The sequence below is a fragment of the Metopolophium dirhodum genome, chromosome 1, assembly GCF_019925205.1.
Source record: "Metopolophium dirhodum isolate CAU chromosome 1, ASM1992520v1, whole genome shotgun sequence".
NCBI lineage: Eukaryota > Metazoa > Arthropoda > Insecta > Hemiptera > Aphididae > Metopolophium > Metopolophium dirhodum.
The window spans coordinates 54676869-54694600 of NC_083560.1; the positions used below are offsets into that span (position 1 = coordinate 54676869).

At 26.0% G+C, this 17732-nt stretch overlaps 1 protein-coding gene across 1 annotated transcript; it reads left to right on the forward strand.

Annotated features, from left to right (window-relative positions):
* Nucleotides 1-512: 512 nt before the first annotated feature.
* LOC132935789 (repetitive organellar protein-like) lies at nucleotides 513-15882 on the forward strand. Its single transcript, XM_061002409.1, has 46 exons — nucleotides 513-751; nucleotides 1889-1924; nucleotides 1996-2055; nucleotides 2149-2251; nucleotides 2325-2385; nucleotides 3946-3985; nucleotides 4046-4175; nucleotides 4253-4301; nucleotides 4450-4492; nucleotides 4555-4684; nucleotides 4757-4805; nucleotides 4954-4996; nucleotides 5059-5188; nucleotides 5261-5309; nucleotides 5458-5500; nucleotides 5563-5692; nucleotides 5765-5813; nucleotides 5962-6004; nucleotides 6067-6196; nucleotides 6269-6317; nucleotides 6466-6508; nucleotides 6571-6700; nucleotides 6773-6821; nucleotides 6970-7012; nucleotides 7075-7204; nucleotides 7277-7325; nucleotides 7474-7516; nucleotides 7579-7708; nucleotides 7781-7829; nucleotides 7978-8020; nucleotides 8083-8212; nucleotides 8285-8333; nucleotides 8482-8524; nucleotides 8587-8716; nucleotides 8789-8837; nucleotides 8986-9028; nucleotides 9091-9220; nucleotides 9293-9341; nucleotides 9490-9532; nucleotides 9595-9724; nucleotides 9904-9943; nucleotides 10179-10215; nucleotides 10372-10489; nucleotides 11456-11522; nucleotides 11682-11733; nucleotides 14363-15882. Exons 1-46 carry the CDS (start codon nucleotides 743-745, stop codon nucleotides 15338-15340), a joined length of 4173 nt encoding a protein of 1390 aa, XP_060858392.1. The 5' UTR covers nucleotides 513-742; the 3' UTR covers nucleotides 15341-15882.
* Nucleotides 15883-17732: the final 1850 nt, after the last annotated feature.

The window sequence follows — 17732 nt, forward strand, 5'->3', positions numbered from 1 at the left end:
TACGGTGCACCGGAATTAACTCTTACATTTTTCATATATTTTTTTGTAATAGGAAATATAAAAATGACAATATTTAATAATATTAATAATTGTATTTGATAAAAAGAAAGTATTTAAATACATGTAAATAATTTAGGATATAGAAGTCATTATGCAATGAAAAATTTTGAATTTTATTCCTTAAATCATAATTTATTTTCAATTTTCTATGGCTTTGGTGCACTAAAGTGTTCGTTCATCGGCCTCTTTAGGTCGACTCCCGGTGGTGACGACTATCTGTAGTAAAATTTTCAATCAAGTTTTCAAACAAATGACGACACCTTATCAATACACCTTGATTGTACCACAGAATAAGACATTGTACTAAAATCTAGTTTAATCTATTCTGTGCTAAAATCCCCGGTCTTATCATAGAACAAGTCTTGCCCGGTATATCAAAGAGATAACATGGAGTTAATCAGTAGTATGTGATAACAATTAAACAATATAATATTTTTAAAATTTGGCTCCAAATATTTCCCAAATTCCCAATGGGCAATGGCTATCATTTAATTATGACGTTTTATCTGTGATATTAGTTTTACAAAATTAATTTAATTGTTATATCGTGTACTGTGTAGAAATATACAAGTTTAGAATTGTATATTACAAATATATATATTTTTTTTGTAATTTATAGTTTCTTTTACATTCGTTATATAGTGACAAAAATCAAATTAATGCCGGCTGATTACAAATTATAATGACCTGGGTAAACAAAAATGTATTAAATATTATATATATTTGTTGTTCATGTAGGTACCTCATAATGTAGGTAATTCATAATTTAGAAGTATCTACTAGTCCACCTAAATTATGTCATTTAATTTGTGGTTATAATATATAGATTGATGATGAATTGCCTCAATAACAAACGATTTTGTTATTTGTTACAATATAAAATATTATAAGACATGAAATCCGCAAACATAAGAAACAAAAAATAACCTAAAGGAAGAAATTAATTTTTTGACCTATTAATTGTTTTTATATGTAGTTGTGATTGTTGGTGCCTAGTGTAGTGGTATTATAATGAATACTATTCTAATTTCTACTATATTTATTGTCGTATACCCCGATCACAGACGTACACAAATAAACGAACCTTCTAATTATAATAAGCACTTTTATTAAACTTTAATGTCCAGTGGCGATCGAGTCACACGATCACCACTCGCTGACCCCTTTTCTGTTCTGACATGTTCTTTATATCTTAAGCTTAAAATCGAATAACTATCAAATAATATTGATTGTCCTATGGTTAAATTATACTAAATTGTTATTATATTACATTATTGTTGTCTTAACCTAGTTACATGTAATATATTTAATATTTATAATATTTGGATTGTTGTGGTATTCTCCTTGTTTTGTTACTTATAATTGTTTTTTTAACCTAGTTTTTACATACCTACCAACATTTCTTATTACTACATCCTGTCAACTTCTACTTGTATTAAATGCTTAATACAACATTATTCCTTTTCATAATAATGATTATTATTAGATATAAATATATTATAAGGTTTGTGAATCAGGTCTACAATAAGGCAAACTTGAATCAGTGGATTCCGTTTCCTTAGTTTGGTGACTAAAAATTAAAACAAATGCGTTGGATGCATATGTGATTACTTATATAATATTAAGTGTTGTTACATAATGTGTAAAATTAAAGTATTTTTCTTATAGTTGTATAATAAATTACTTGTTATTGTATAAAAAGTTAACTAATAAGTAATCCCTATAGAGTTTTTAATAAATAATTTATTACGCTCGTATAATATAGAATAATTATTTCACAATAAATACTATTTCAATTTTGTAATTAATAAATGTTTTTATTTTGTAGATAAAGATTGAAAAAAAAATGAAGAAAAAAAATAAGGTGCTTAAATAATAAATAAAGTATATTCTTAAAACTAATATTCATGTATATATATATCTATTTTACTTTAGCTATCAACTAGAAATATAATTTCATCTACTTATCTTGAAGAATATACAGGGAAATGGAATGTATGTTTATTATATTGAATTCTTAAAATAATATGTACAGAAATGTATTTTAGGCATTGTCTCTACATTCTAAATTTTAAATTATAAATATAGACATCAACTCAGTTAACCACCATATTACATGATAAGAAGGCAAAGAAGCTTTATACTACGATATGTGATGACAAAGACAAAACAGAGGCTAATTTAAACAAAAGTATGTTGTTTTTGTTGCTATATAATTATTAAGCAATTAATAAATTATCTAATAAGTTTATCTTGATGTTTAGATGCATTGATAAAATGTATTCTTTATTCTAATGCTTCAGAAAATGAAAAAGAACTGACAATGTAAGTATCTATGAATATTAATATGAAATAAATATTATCTTCATATATATTATTGTAAGAATAATGATAATTAATAAATATCTTAATTATCATTTTTTTTATAATTGTGTTGTGTAATCATTTTATAATTATTTTCCTAATGAAATAATTTAGTATTTATTTTAAATATAAAAATAACTCTTCCGGTATACACTATTAGTTGTGTAGAGATTTAGTTAAGTATGTCTTTTACAAACATTTGAATACCTGTTTTAATTACTGTTCATTATTGTCAATTATAAAATAAAATTACAATGAAGTGCATAAGCTCATCATTAAATTCCATTTAACATTAAAAATTGTTTTACTATTATTTATAACACAAGACCATATTTCTAGGTTCTTAAAAGTTTAAAATATGATTCTAATATGCTCTAAAAAAACGTTAAAATGTTCACTTAAACTTGTTAAATATACTGAAAATATGTGTTTTTACTTCAAATAATTTATTTGTATGTTTATGTTTATATTTACTATTTACTTAAACATAATTATTACAAACATTTTCTTTGATAAATTATTTGAATTCGGTCACATATGAAACAATTACACAACTTCCAATATAATTCCAAAATATGCTTTAATATGGAAAGTACATTTTTTTCTCCAAATTCTGTTATGGATAAGTCAACCGCAATTTCCATCCCTGATAAGTTGCAAAAAGTCATTAAATATATGGAAAATCTTTAAATCCTCCCTGTGTTTATAACAACTAATGACTTTTTAATTGGCCTCATTACATTCTTGAAGGTGAATATATAATTATATTGTAAAACGATTTTCAAAATAATATTGACTTTGTGCACGTTTAAATTAATTCATAGTATTATTTTTACGGTGCATACTTAAATATACAAATTGCCACCGTTGATCAGGTAGTTCAAAATTATATTTGAGTTGCCCTCCATGTAGAATTAAGTAGAGCTTCATTAATTTAAATGAAATATACCTACCATGCAAATAGATGAATTTATGTATTTATCATAATTCATAATAAACATAATATACCATTATTATAAAATATATTAAGTTTATATACACATAATATATTTATTATAGGTTATATATATTAATATAATAATGATAAACATTATACTCTGTTCCATCTAAGAGTGGACCACTTGGATGACCAAAACATGTTTTTTCCGCGCATCCTCGCTACAATCCAGACATTGGTGAGAACGTTAACATAGACCACCGACGACGGCCGGCAATGACTGTCCGCCACTTACAGAACTCATAGCCATCGCAAAAAGGGTCAGGCATTGTTAGGCGACTCAGTTGGCGTGCGCGAAAGCAGATGGAACAGAGTATAGTGTTATAAGGTTTTTAGAAATAATTATTCTATTTTATTATTGTATTGTGGTTTTATTTTAAGTCTAAACAAAATTACATACTAAAATTATTGAGATATATAGAATTATGTTTATATGGCTTGAGTGCATTTGTATAATTATCGATCTTATTGATTTAAAAAGGCAATTAGTCTGAAACTGTATTTTATTGTTATGTTCTCTTTAGATTAAAAAAAAATAAAAAAAGGAAAAGAGACAAAAAACAGGTTTGTAATCTTCATAAAACAAATAAAATTATATATAAAATAATAAATTATCTTCATTAGGTACAAAATAATGAAAATTTAAAAACCGATAAAACTATGTTGAAGACCAGTAAGTTGTATACTGAGACCATTGATGACAATGACACAGATTTGAATATGGAAAAAACAGTTGATTCTAATTTAAACAAAGGTGAATTTCTGTTTTTTTTTTTTTTACTATGATGTTATTATTAGATTATTATTTAATGTATTGGTTTATATATTTAGATGAATTGACAAGGATTCCTATTGCCAATGCTTCGGAAAGTGACTTTTTGTAAGTACCTATGAAAGTTAAAATTGCTTTATATACTCATTTTTTATTTATTGTACAGTTAATGATAAATAATTAAATTAAATTTGTATAAGTTGTATATTAAAATAATTTAATGTGTGGTATTGTATTTTATTGTGACCAATTGTAGATTTAAAAAAAAGAAGAAGAAAAAGAAATCAGATAGAAAAATGGTTAGTTTTGACATTAAAATTAGAAAATATTAGATACCTAAAAGACTGTTTGTTTTCTTTAGGTACAAAATGATAAAGATTCGACAAACAGTAAAGCTACATTGAATGTAGGAAAGTATTTTGATGAGACCGTTCATGACAATTACAAACATTTGGATAAAGACGAAACAAGGGATTCTAATCTAAACAAAGGTTCGTTTCTTTTTATTGTTGCTATGATGTTATTATTAGATTATTATTTAATGTATTGGTTTATATATTTAGATGAATTGACAAGGATTCCTATTGCCAATGCTTCGGAAAGTGACTTTTTGTAAGTACCTATGAAAGTTAAAATTGCTTTATATACTCATTTTTTATTTATTGTACAGTTAATGATAAATAATTAAATTACATTTGTATAACCTGTATATTAAAATAATTTATTGTGTGGTACTGTATTTTATTGTGTCTAATTGTAGATTTAAAAAAAAGAAGAAGAAAAAGAAATCAGATAGAAAAATGGTTAGTTTTGACATTAAAATTAGAAAATATTAGATACCTAAAAGACTGTTTGTTTTCTTTAGGTACAAAATGATAAAGATTCGACAAACAGTAAAGCTACATTGAATGTAGGAAAGTATTTTGATGAGACCGTTCATGACAATTACAAACATTTGGATAAAGACGAAACAAGGGATTCTAATCTAAACAAAGGTTCGTTTCTTTTTATTGTTGCTATGATGTTATTATTAGATTATTATTTAATGTATTGGTTTATATATTTAGATGAATTGACAAGGATTCCTATTGCCAATGCTTCGGAAAGTGACTTTTTGTAAGTACCTATGAAAGTTAAAATTGCTTTATATACTCATTTTTTATTTATTGTACAGTTAATGATAAATAATTAAATTACATTTGTATAACCTGTATATTAAAATAATTTATTGTGTGGTACTGTATTTTATTGTGTCTAATTGTAGATTTAAAAAAAAGAAGAAGAAAAAGAAATCAGATAGAAAAATGGTTAGTTTTGACATTAAAATTAGAAAATATTAGATACCTAAAAGACTGTTTGTTTTCTTTAGGTACAAAATGATAAAGATTCGACAAACAGTAAAGCTACATTGAATGTAGGAAAGTATTTTGATGAGACCGTTCATGACAATTACAAACATTTGGATAAAGACGAAACAAGGGATTCTAATCTAAACAAAGGTTCGTTTCTTTTTATTGTTGCTATGATGTTATTATTAGATTATTATTTAATGTATTGGTTTATATATTTAGATGAATTGACAAGGATTCCTATTGCCAATGCTTCGGAAAGTGACTTTTTGTAAGTACCTATGAAAGTTAAAATTGCTTTATATACTCATTTTTTATTTATTGTACAGTTAATGATAAATAATTAAATTACATTTGTATAACCTGTATATTAAAATAATTTATTGTGTGGTACTGTATTTTATTGTGTCTAATTGTAGATTTAAAAAAAAGAAGAAGAAAAAGAAATCAGATAGAAAAATGGTTAGTTTTGACATTAAAATTAGAAAATATTAGATACCTAAAAGACTGTTTGTTTTCTTTAGGTACAAAATGATAAAGATTCGACAAACAGTAAAGCTACATTGAATGTAGGAAAGTATTTTGATGAGACCGTTCATGACAATTACAAACATTTGGATAAAGACGAAACAAGGGATTCTAATCTAAACAAAGGTTCGTTTCTTTTTATTGTTGCTATGATGTTATTATTAGATTATTATTTAATGTATTGGTTTATATATTTAGATGAATTGACAAGGATTCCTATTGCCAATGCTTCGGAAAGTGACTTTTTGTAAGTACCTATGAAAGTTAAAATTGCTTTATATACTCATTTTTTATTTATTGTACAGTTAATGATAAATAATTAAATTACATTTGTATAACCTGTATATTAAAATAATTTATTGTGTGGTACTGTATTTTATTGTGTCTAATTGTAGATTTAAAAAAAAGAAGAAGAAAAAGAAATCAGATAGAAAAATGGTTAGTTTTGACATTAAAATTAGAAAATATTAGATACCTAAAAGACTGTTTGTTTTCTTTAGGTACAAAATGATAAAGATTCGACAAACAATAAAGCTACATTGAATGTAGGAAAGTATTTTGATGAGACCGTTCATGACAATTACAAACATTTGGATAAAGACGAAACAAGGGATTCTAATCTAAACAAAGGTCCGTTTCTTTTTATTGTTGCTATGATGTTATTATTAGATTATTATTTAATGTATTGGTTTATATATTTAGATGAATTGACAAGGATTCCTATTGCCAATGCTTCGGAAAGTGACTTTTTGTAAGAACCTATGAAAGTTAAAATTGCTTTATATAATCATTTTTTATTTATCGTACAGTTAATGATAAATAATTAAATTAAATTTGTATAAGTTGTATATTAAAATAATTTAATGTGTGGTATTGTATTTTATTGTGGCCAATTGTAGATTTAAAAAAAAGAAGAAGAAAAAGAAATCAGATAGAAAAATGGTTAGTTTTGACATTAAAATTAGAAAATATTAGATACCTAAAAGACTGTTTGTTTTCTTTAGGTACAAAATGATAAAGATTCGACAAACAGTAAAGCTACATTGAATGTAGGAAAGTATTTTGATGAGACCGTTCATGACAATTACAAACATTTGGATAAAGACGAAACAAGGGATTCTAATCTAAACAAAGGTTCGTTTCTTTTTATTGTTGCTATGATGTTATTATTAGATTATTATTTAATGTATTGGTTTATATATTTAGATGAATTGACAAGGATTCCTATTGCCAATGCTTCGGAAAGTGACTTTTTGTAAGTACCTATGAAAGTTAAAATTGCTTTATATACTCATTTTTTATTTATTGTACAGTTAATGATAAATAATTAAATTAAATTTGTATAACCTGTATATTAAAATAATTTATTGTGTGGTACTGTATTTTATTGTGTCTAATTGTAGATTTAAAAAAAAGAAGAAGAAAAAGAAATCAGATAGAAAAATGGTTAGTTTTGACATTAAAATTAGAAAATATTAGATACCTAAAAGACTGTTTGTTTTCTTTAGGTACAAAATGATAAAGATTCGACAAACAGTAAAGCTACATTGAATGTAGGAAAGTATTTTGATGAGACCGTTCATGACAATTACAAACATTTGGATAAAGACGAAACAAGGGATTCTAATCTAAACAAAGGTCCGTTTCTTTTTATTGTTGCTATGATGTTATTATTAGATTATTATTTAATGTATTGGTTTATATATTTAGATGAATTGACAAGGATTCCTATTGCCAATGCTTCGGAAAGTGACTTTTTGTAAGTACCTATGAAAGTTAAAATTGCTTTATATACTCATTTTTTATTTATTGTACAGTTAATGATAAATAATTAAATTAAATTTGTATAAGTTGTATATTAAAATAATTTAATGTGTGGTATTGTATTTTATTGTGACCAATTGTAGATTTAAAAAAAAGAAGAAGAAAAAGAAATCAGATAGAAAAATGGTTAGTTTTGACATTAAAATTAGAAAATATTAGATACCTAAAAGACTGTTTGTTTTCTTTAGGTACAAAATGATAAAGATTCGACAAACAGTAAAGCTACATTGAATGTAGGAAAGTATTTTGATGAGACCGTTCATGACAATTACAAACATTTGGATAAAGACGAAACAAGGGATTCTAATCTAAACAAAGGTCCGTTTCTTTTTATTGTTGCTATGATGTTATTATTAGATTATTATTTAATGTATTGGTTTATATATTTAGATGAATTGACAAGGATTCCTATTGCCAATGCTTCGGAAAGTGACTTTTTGTAAGTACCTATGAAAGTTAAAATTGCTTTATATACTCATTTTTTATTTATTGTACAGTTAATGATAAATAATTAAATTAAATTTGTATAACCTGTATATTAAAATAATTTATTGTGTGGTACTGTATTTTATTGTGTCTAATTGTAGATTTAAAAAAAAGAAGAAGAAAAAGAAATCAGATAGAAAAATGGTTAGTTTTGACATTAAAATTAGAAAATATTAGATACCTAAAAGACTGTTTGTTTTCTTTAGGTACAAAATGATAAAGATTCGACAAACAGTAAAGCTACATTGAATGTAGGAAAGTATTTTGATGAGACCGTTCATGACAATTACAAACATTTGGATAAAGACGAAACAAGGGATTCTAATCTAAACAAAGGTCCGTTTCTTTTTATTGTTGCTATGATGTTATTATTAGATTATTATTTAATGTATTGGTTTATATATTTAGATGAATTGACAAGGATTCCTATTGCCAATGCTTCGGAAAGTGACTTTTTGTAAGTACCTATGAAAGTTAAAATTGCTTTATATACTCATTTTTTATTTATTGTACAGTTAATGATAAATAATTAAATTAAATTTGTATAAGTTGTATATTAAAATAATTTAATGTGTGGTATTGTATTTTATTGTGACCAATTGTAGATTTAAAAAAAAGAAGAAGAAAAAGAAATCAGATAGAAAAATGGTTAGTTTTGACATTAAAATTAGAAAATATTAGATACCTAAAAGACTGTTTGTTTTCTTTAGGTACAAAATGATAAAGATTCGACAAACAGTAAAGCTACATTGAATGTAGGAAAGTATTTTGATGAGACCGTTCATGACAATTACAAACATTTGGATAAAGACGAAACAAGGGATTCTAATCTAAACAAAGGTCCGTTTCTTTTTATTGTTGCTATGATGTTATTATTAGATTATTATTTAATGTATTGGTTTATATATTTAGATGAATTGACAAGGATTCCTATTGCCAATGCTTCGGAAAGTGACTTTTTGTAAGTACCTATGAAAGTTAAAATTGCTTTATATACTCATTTTTTATTTATTGTACAGTTAATGATAAATAATTAAATTAAATTTGTATAACCTGTATATTAAAATAATTTATTGTTCGGTACTGTATTTTATTGTGTCTAATTGTAGATTTAAAAAAAAGAAGAAGAAAAATAAAGGAGATAAAAAAATGGTTAGTTTTGACATTAAAATTAGAAAATATTAGATACCTAAAAGACTGTTTGTTTTCTTTAGGTACAAAATGATAAAGATTCGACAAACAGTAAAGCTACATTGAATGTAGGAAAGTATTTTGATGAGACTGTTCATGACAATTACAAACATTTGGATAAAGACGAAACAGAGGATTCTAATTTATACAAAGGTCTGTTTCTTTTTATTATTGCTATGATGTTATTATTAGAATATTATTAATATATTTGTTATCTATGTATGTATAAATATATTTATTATCATTATATATTTTTTTTCTATATTATTAGTTTTTAGTATTTTACCAATTTATTATATGGATAATGAGAGTTAATTACATTTGTTTTTTAGATTCGTCCGCCTTATCAGATATAGAATATGTTAATGTTTTGTAAGTATAATATTAAAAGGTTATATAATTTTGGGTTATCAACTTTCAATTAATGCTTATAAATAGACCATTAAAACATATACAGTGTTATAAATTAGTTGAGATATATTTATTTGTGACAAATTTCAAATTTTGTATTTTCTTCTGTTTCAATACCTTGTAAATATTAGAATATTGAAACATATGTTTATTATTTTACTTTAATATTTAATGAATAACTGTCTATTTGTTTTAGGTTAAAAACTCCTTTAAAAAAGAAGACAAATTCTAAGGTATTTAATTTTTTAATTAATTTATTTTTGTAATTTATTTGAATTTTAAGATATATTAGTCTAATGCTGATAAGGTAGACTTTGAAAGTTGTTGGCCATTTTTGCAAAAGAACAATTCTATAATTTATAATTATATTCTTAAACATTTAATTTTAGATTGCAATAAAAGAATATACTGAATCGTCAAAATATGAATCTATACAAACATTTCTTAAAAATATGGAATACCTGAATAAAGTTATAACTGAAGAACAGCCAAATGAGATTTACAATGGTAATATTGTCATTTTAAATATATATTTTTCGAAGACAATGTTTTGTAATTTATGCTACTCACATTTAGCACAACAAAAGTCCCAGAAGATATCAAGTGATATTGGAAGTTTAATAATTTTATATTTTAAATATCTATGATCAAATTGTATAATATTATGCCGTCTACAAAAATAATTTTTGTGTTGTGAGTGCAAAATTTTGTTTAAAACATATTAAAAGTAATGAACATATTGGATCTCACTAGTCCAAATTATATGGAACTAGGATTTTACTAAAAATAGAATCAACATTGTATTAGTGCATAATTGCATAAATGTATTTATCTCTATTTATTTTATAATTTATAAATACTTTTTTATTTATATTTATTAAACATTTCATTTACAATCTATACAATACAAATTAGTAAAATGAGTAAATTTGATACATAGTTATTAACAAGAGGCACTTTAGGGATGCTTTTAGTGTTTTATTTTATCGCATATTATATCATGGCTATCAAAATCATATTATGTATTTTTTATTAACAAATTATGGCGAAGGGAACAGAAAATGTAACTTAAATTCTTACAGTACGTTTTAATTTTTAAGATATATATTGATAAATTATATTTATTTTCTGACATATATTTCAATATTTGTTGTATTCTTAACAAAATTAAATTTTTGTTATCAATATGATCACATATTTGACAAATAGACATACCTCTAGCTATTGTATTTCTTCAAATTAAATTGTGAAATGTAGGACAACTGTTAAAAATATTTTTTAATCGTCTGGGTTGTATATTTAAGACTTCTTGTCTACTAATACTATCTAATTAGTTTAATAAATCACATTTGAGAGAGTAGTAGAGAGAATAATGGTAAACATTAAAGTAAAGTTATTTAATTTAATTTATATTAAATATAATTGTATTGTGTTGTATTGAAACGTTCTATATGCATTATTTTAATTTAATAGGTTCTGCTATGATTTACACTCCATACAATTCAAGAATTTCAAAAGTCCATGAACAGTACCCTGAATTGTGAGTAAGAAAATGAGTAAAATCAGGTCATAATTTTAGTCTGTAATAAATTATAATTTATGTAAATAAAATTTACATGTTGTGTATGATATACTTATAGTTCTATTTATTACGAAATTGTGTTGCAGTGAAAAAAATAATTATTTTATTCTATTGTAGATTTCAAAAATTATTGGAAAAAAAAAGGAAAGTTACGAAAAAATCTATTAAGGTTTGCATTTGTTTTTTAATATTTTAGATTCTGAGTAGAGTGATGAATATTGGTTTTACAATGATGTGCTTTTAGATTTTGAGCGAAGAGATGAATGTATTGATGTTACAATGATGTGTGTTTTTTTTTTTATTATTTTATTTTTGTGTCTGTCATCACCTTTTAGGACAGTAAAAGTGCTTGGATTTTCTTCAATAAAAACTTTAGTAACTTAAGTAAAAATTTCCCAGCAGTTTTCAAAAGCAACGTGAAAAACAAAAGAAAAATTAAGGAAAAACTGGAATTTTTACGCAAAATCTGTTTTCGAGAAAATCGATTTTGGTTTTTGGTGTAACTCTATAAAAAATGACCGTAGGTACATGAAATATTGACGGAATGTTTATATTAGCATTTTCTATACACCATCCCATTTTCCAAATATTTTGATTTATTTTGAGCTGTTTACAGGAATTTTCAGTTTCCATTATTTTTAGTTTTTTTTCTTTAAATATCAATACAATTTTATTTCTTGGTTAAAAAAACTTGAACATTTTTATAGACGTCTCCTACTGTATTGTTTCAAAGGCAGATAAAAAAATTAAAAGTACAGTCACAATTTTTTTTATAAGCATTTAAAGTTCAAATTTTGACAAAATACGGAAAAATCACGAAAATTAGCAAATTATTTTGAGTTGAGAATTCTTAAACATTTTTCTTTAAGTTACTCATAAGTTTGTCTTCCTTTATCAAAAAAAAGTCTACAAGAAAATAAAATAAAATTATTATGAGCGTTTGAAATTCATATTTTTACAATATTTGATATTCACTCGATATCTCATGTAACAATTTTCTTATTTTGTTGTAATTAAAAAACGTATGACTGTAGATACTTGAACATTTCACCGAATGTTTGTATGTGCATTTTCTATACACGATAACATTTTGAAAATAATTTGACTCTTTTTGAGCTGTTTGCGGACATTGTCTGTTTTCAATTTTTTTAGTTTTTTTTTTATAAATATCAATAAAATTTTATTTGTTGGGTAAAAAAGCGTGAAAATTTAATATAAGGCTCCTGATATATCGTTCTAATAGCAGTTGAAAAATATTAAAAATACATAGGCACAATTTTTTGTACAAGCATTTAAAGTTCAAATTTTGACAAAATTTATTAAATTTAAAATTTAATAATTATCTTGTAGTTAAAAATGTTCTATTCTTATATCTAAGGATTGAAAATTTAAAAACAAGGTTCCGTGTAAATAGGTTATATATAAATTACTTTATTCAAAATAATATCATTAAATATATACTTAGTAATATTAGTAATAGGCTGACTCACCGTCTTCGCTCAGAATCGTTTTTCTTATACAATGTTATAATATCATTGAATTCAAATTTAACACCATTCATTACACTGACCCACTTGTAACCTACTGTACAGCAGAGTGACACCCACTTGCCCACCTTTTTTAAATTATCTTTTCTGATAGGATAGTGAAGCTAATTGGTACCTTAGGCCTAAATGGGAATTTTTACGTACAACCGGTTTTCAATAAATTTGATTTTGTGTAACTCTTAACACAAATTACCGTGGATACAAAATATTTTGACTTGTTTTAAACTGCTACGGACATTTAAGTTTCCAAATTATTTTTTTTTTTTAAATGTCAACCAAATTTAATTGTTGGGTCAAAAAGTTTTAAAATTTAATACAAAATTCCTAATATATTGTTACGATGGCAGTCGAAAAATATTTAAAAAAACATATACACAATATTTTTTATAAGAATTTACATTTAGAATTTTTGTGAAATACATAAAAATCACGAAAAAGTGCCAATTATTTTGAACTCATAATAAAATTCATAAAAAAAATTTTTGATTTGAAAATTTATTAAAAAATTCCTCATAAGCTTGTCCATATATATATATATAAAAAAAAAATTTCTACCGGAAAGTGAAATTACATTTTTATGTGTGTTTTTATAACAGGATATTCTCTCGATTTCTCATGTAGCGATTTTGTTGTAATTCAAAAACGAATAACTGTAGATGCTGTATAATTTACACCATATCTTTATTTTCCAATTTCTATACTTGGTATAATTTTCAAAATATTTTGCTTCGTTTTGAGCTGTTTGTAGGAAATTTCAAATTAAAATTTTTTTTTTATTTTTTTCTATAGTTAATAAAATTGATTTGCTGAGGTAAAAAAGCGTGAAAATTTAGTACGAGGCTCCTGATATATTGTCACAATAACAGTTCACACATATTAAAAATACATATGCACAATTTTTTTTTTAAACATTTTTAGTTTAAATTTTGACAAAATGTATCAAATCTAAAATTTAAAATTAATTGTGTTATAAAAAAAATTATAAAATGTTCAACTCTTATAGCTAAGGATTGAAATTTTAAAACAATGTTCCAAATTTAAATACTTTAATCACAATAATATCATCAAATATACTTAGTAATATCATAGGTTGTCTGACGACTGACTGTCTTCGCTCAGGATCGTTTTTCTTATACAATGATATTATATTATTGAATTCAAATTTTCACAGCAGTTTAGGAAGTTTTCTTAACTATACCATGTATGCAATTTGAGATTATCTAATGAATATTTTGAATTAATATTTAATAGGTTGTAAATAGTAAAGAAGTAATGTCACCGAAAAAACGTAAACGACGGACGCCTGATAAAGAATATTCGAAAAACGATCCCCTTCAATCAGTGGATACGAATGTGGAGACATATGTTGGTAATAATTATAATGTCGAAGGCGGGACTAAGAAATTAGAATTTTTTGATTCTTTGGACGATCAGACGTCGGAATATTGCACCATGGCCGACACAGGTATGTATTTTGGCCAATATTCTAATCAAACGGCTAACAACGCCTACGGTGTACATGGTCACAAAAATGTTCTCACTGGAAACACTCCTCTCCAGTGCAACGTTTGCTTTAAAACGTTTACCTATAGATCCATTTTGGCTAGACATCAAATAATGCACACCGGTGAGAAACCATATGCGTGCAACTTTTGTGGCCGATCATTTTCGCAAGGGTCAACTTTGGCTAGACATAAAAGAATGCACACCGGTGAGAAACCATATGCGTGCAACGTTTGTGGCCGATCATTTGCGCAAAGGTCAAGTTTGGTCACACATAATAGAACGCACACCGGTGAGAAACCATATGCGTGCAACGTTTGTGGCCGATCATTTGCGCAAAGGTCAATTTTGGTTACACATACTAGAACGCACACCGGTGAGAAACCATATGCGTGCAACGTTTGTGGCCGATCATTTTTTCAAAGGTCAAATTTGGTTTCACATAATAGAACGCACACCGGTGAGAAACCATATGCGTGCAACGTTTGTGGCCGATCATTTGCGCAAAGGTCAAGTTTGGTCACACATAATAGAACGCACACCGGTGAGAAACCATATGCCTGCAACGTTTGTGGCCGATCATTTTCTCTAGGGTCAACTTTGGCTAAACATAATAGAACGCACACCGGCGAAAGACCATTCAAGTGCGGTCATTGTGAAAAAAAGTTTACATCAAGCGGTAACTGTAAAAGACATACACTAAGTGTTCATACCAAATGTTTTTAAATTCGTTACTATTATTGTTGTATGACCCATTACTCAAGAAAAATAAACTATAAACATCAAATTATGTATGAAAACGTCCAATCATCATTCATTGCAGTAAGGGTTCTCGACTTAGAAAACGCTATCACAGTATCACTTCATCGTAAACGTTTAAATACCTATATGCTTGGGCATAAGCAAAACCACTCTGTCGACGACGATCGCCCGTTGTGTAGTAGCTTCAATGCTCTCTGTCTGGCGTTGTTGTTGCGTATACTTTACATTAATGATTGTATTGCTTCTCCTTCAACTGTTTAATAGCAATGAAAATATTTCTATTCCAGAATGCTTTTGTAATAAGCGGATAGCGAGTATTACCTAATCGACTAAAATTATATAATGTACATATTAGTTATAAGTTATAACCTTAGACTGTAGTCCTATTTGATTGTGTAATAAATACCACCCAATCATATTAAATTCAAATGAAATTCAGTTTTTATAGAATTAGGTTTTTGTTATGTACATTTATTTTATCTATAGACGAAAGTTGAATAATAAAAATTATTTTTGTTTAAACATTTTTTAGGATTATTTCTAATGTATTGATTTTACACTGATGTGTGTGTGTTTTTTTAAACGCTTTATTTTCTTCGATTTTGAAGGCATTTCCCGTTGTTTTTTCGTAATTGGTGAGTTTACCATTCTCAACTTAACATTATCTCCATCAGCCTTAGACATGTGACCCAAGAATTTGTATTCTGACATACATTTTCTATAATTGTTATATTATAGGCTTATAGCCATAGGCGTGCGCAGACTTTGTCCGCAGGGAGTGGCCTTAAAAATGTCCGAATCAAAGATTCTTGTACTAATGACTACCGTAAAAAGGGGTGACTTCGGACAACACCATGTTTTTTAGTTATCTTATAATTTTAGAATACACGCGTGGATTAAAACGTGTATTAACTTTTATTAAACGCGTTTATTAAAAGTTGAAAACTGATACTCTACGTTAATATCTATTATAACCTCCATAGAAAATAATATTTATTGATGACATAACGGTGTCATAGTACATGTTATGGAGGTAAATACAAAATATTATATTTTTGTATTTTTAAATTTCATAACTACATTGACTACTGTAACACAACAGCAATTATAATTATTTGATTGCGGTTTTCGGGTACCTATACCCGTTAACTTGTCTGTGTTAATTGGTAATTGCATTGATTTTATAATATACTATAAAATCAATGGTAATTGGTACCTATATGTGCAAATTGTTAAGTAACTTGATATCACACTGTAGTGTTAAATCGTCTTAATTATTACCAAACGTGGGTGACTTCGGACAACACATAAACTATGCCCAGATCATATTATGTCAACAATGTACGTATATAAGAATTATAATCCTAATGATATTTAAAATGTGTTAGTTATAAAAAAAATGACAACACAATAAGTAAAAATAAATTTTAAGTTGACATGTTTATAGAAAAGTGAATAATTTTTTTTTTAGAATATTTAATAAATTATATTGTATTTGCGATAAATGTATGGGGTTTTTTATTTCAATACAATACATTTTTTTTTTAAAAATATCTATATTGTCCGAAGCCACCCATTGTAATTATTATAACATCAGTTTTTAATGAAATCTACCTACCTACGTGTCCGAAGTCACCCTATTTTACGGGTCAGTCCGGACAAAATTCAACTTTTAAAAACAGTGTGAACTTTAATGACCTTAATGATTATTCTTCTGCTGTATGATCTTCTTTTCACTCATTATAATAGTATTTTATTTACTAGTTAGGTATAATATGTAAAAGTTTAATGTAGATCCCTACTAAATAAGAATATTCGTTATTTGTAATTACTATTTTAACTAACCTATGTGGTATGTAATATTATCTACAAGTTACAACCGTGAAATAACGTAAGTATATAAATTAAGTAGTTGATAGAAAAAAATAGTCTACTAGCTAATATAGTGGATAGTAGAGACTTAGAGTATTCTGTGATAATAATAAATCATTTGGTCGATGATAACTGATATATTAATAACTTTATTACCTTTATTCACAGATATCTATACTATGAGATTCAAACTGGCTTCACTTTTTCATGTAAAATGTAAAAATGTTCACTATCTAGTCTAGCATAGATATCTAAGTATTTATTAAAGAAAATGCCAGGGGCTGCGGCCCACCCCCCTCCCCCCGTGAGCACGCTTATGATTATAGCACTGGATCTAGAGAGACGGATTTCAGCATCAGCACTTGGAGAAAACTGCTCAGTTTTGTACAATTCAATCATAGCGCCCACAACGCATAATTACCAACTGAATACTTTGTCTACCAACTATCCAATTCTTGAAATGCTACTAGAACTTGATCCAGGG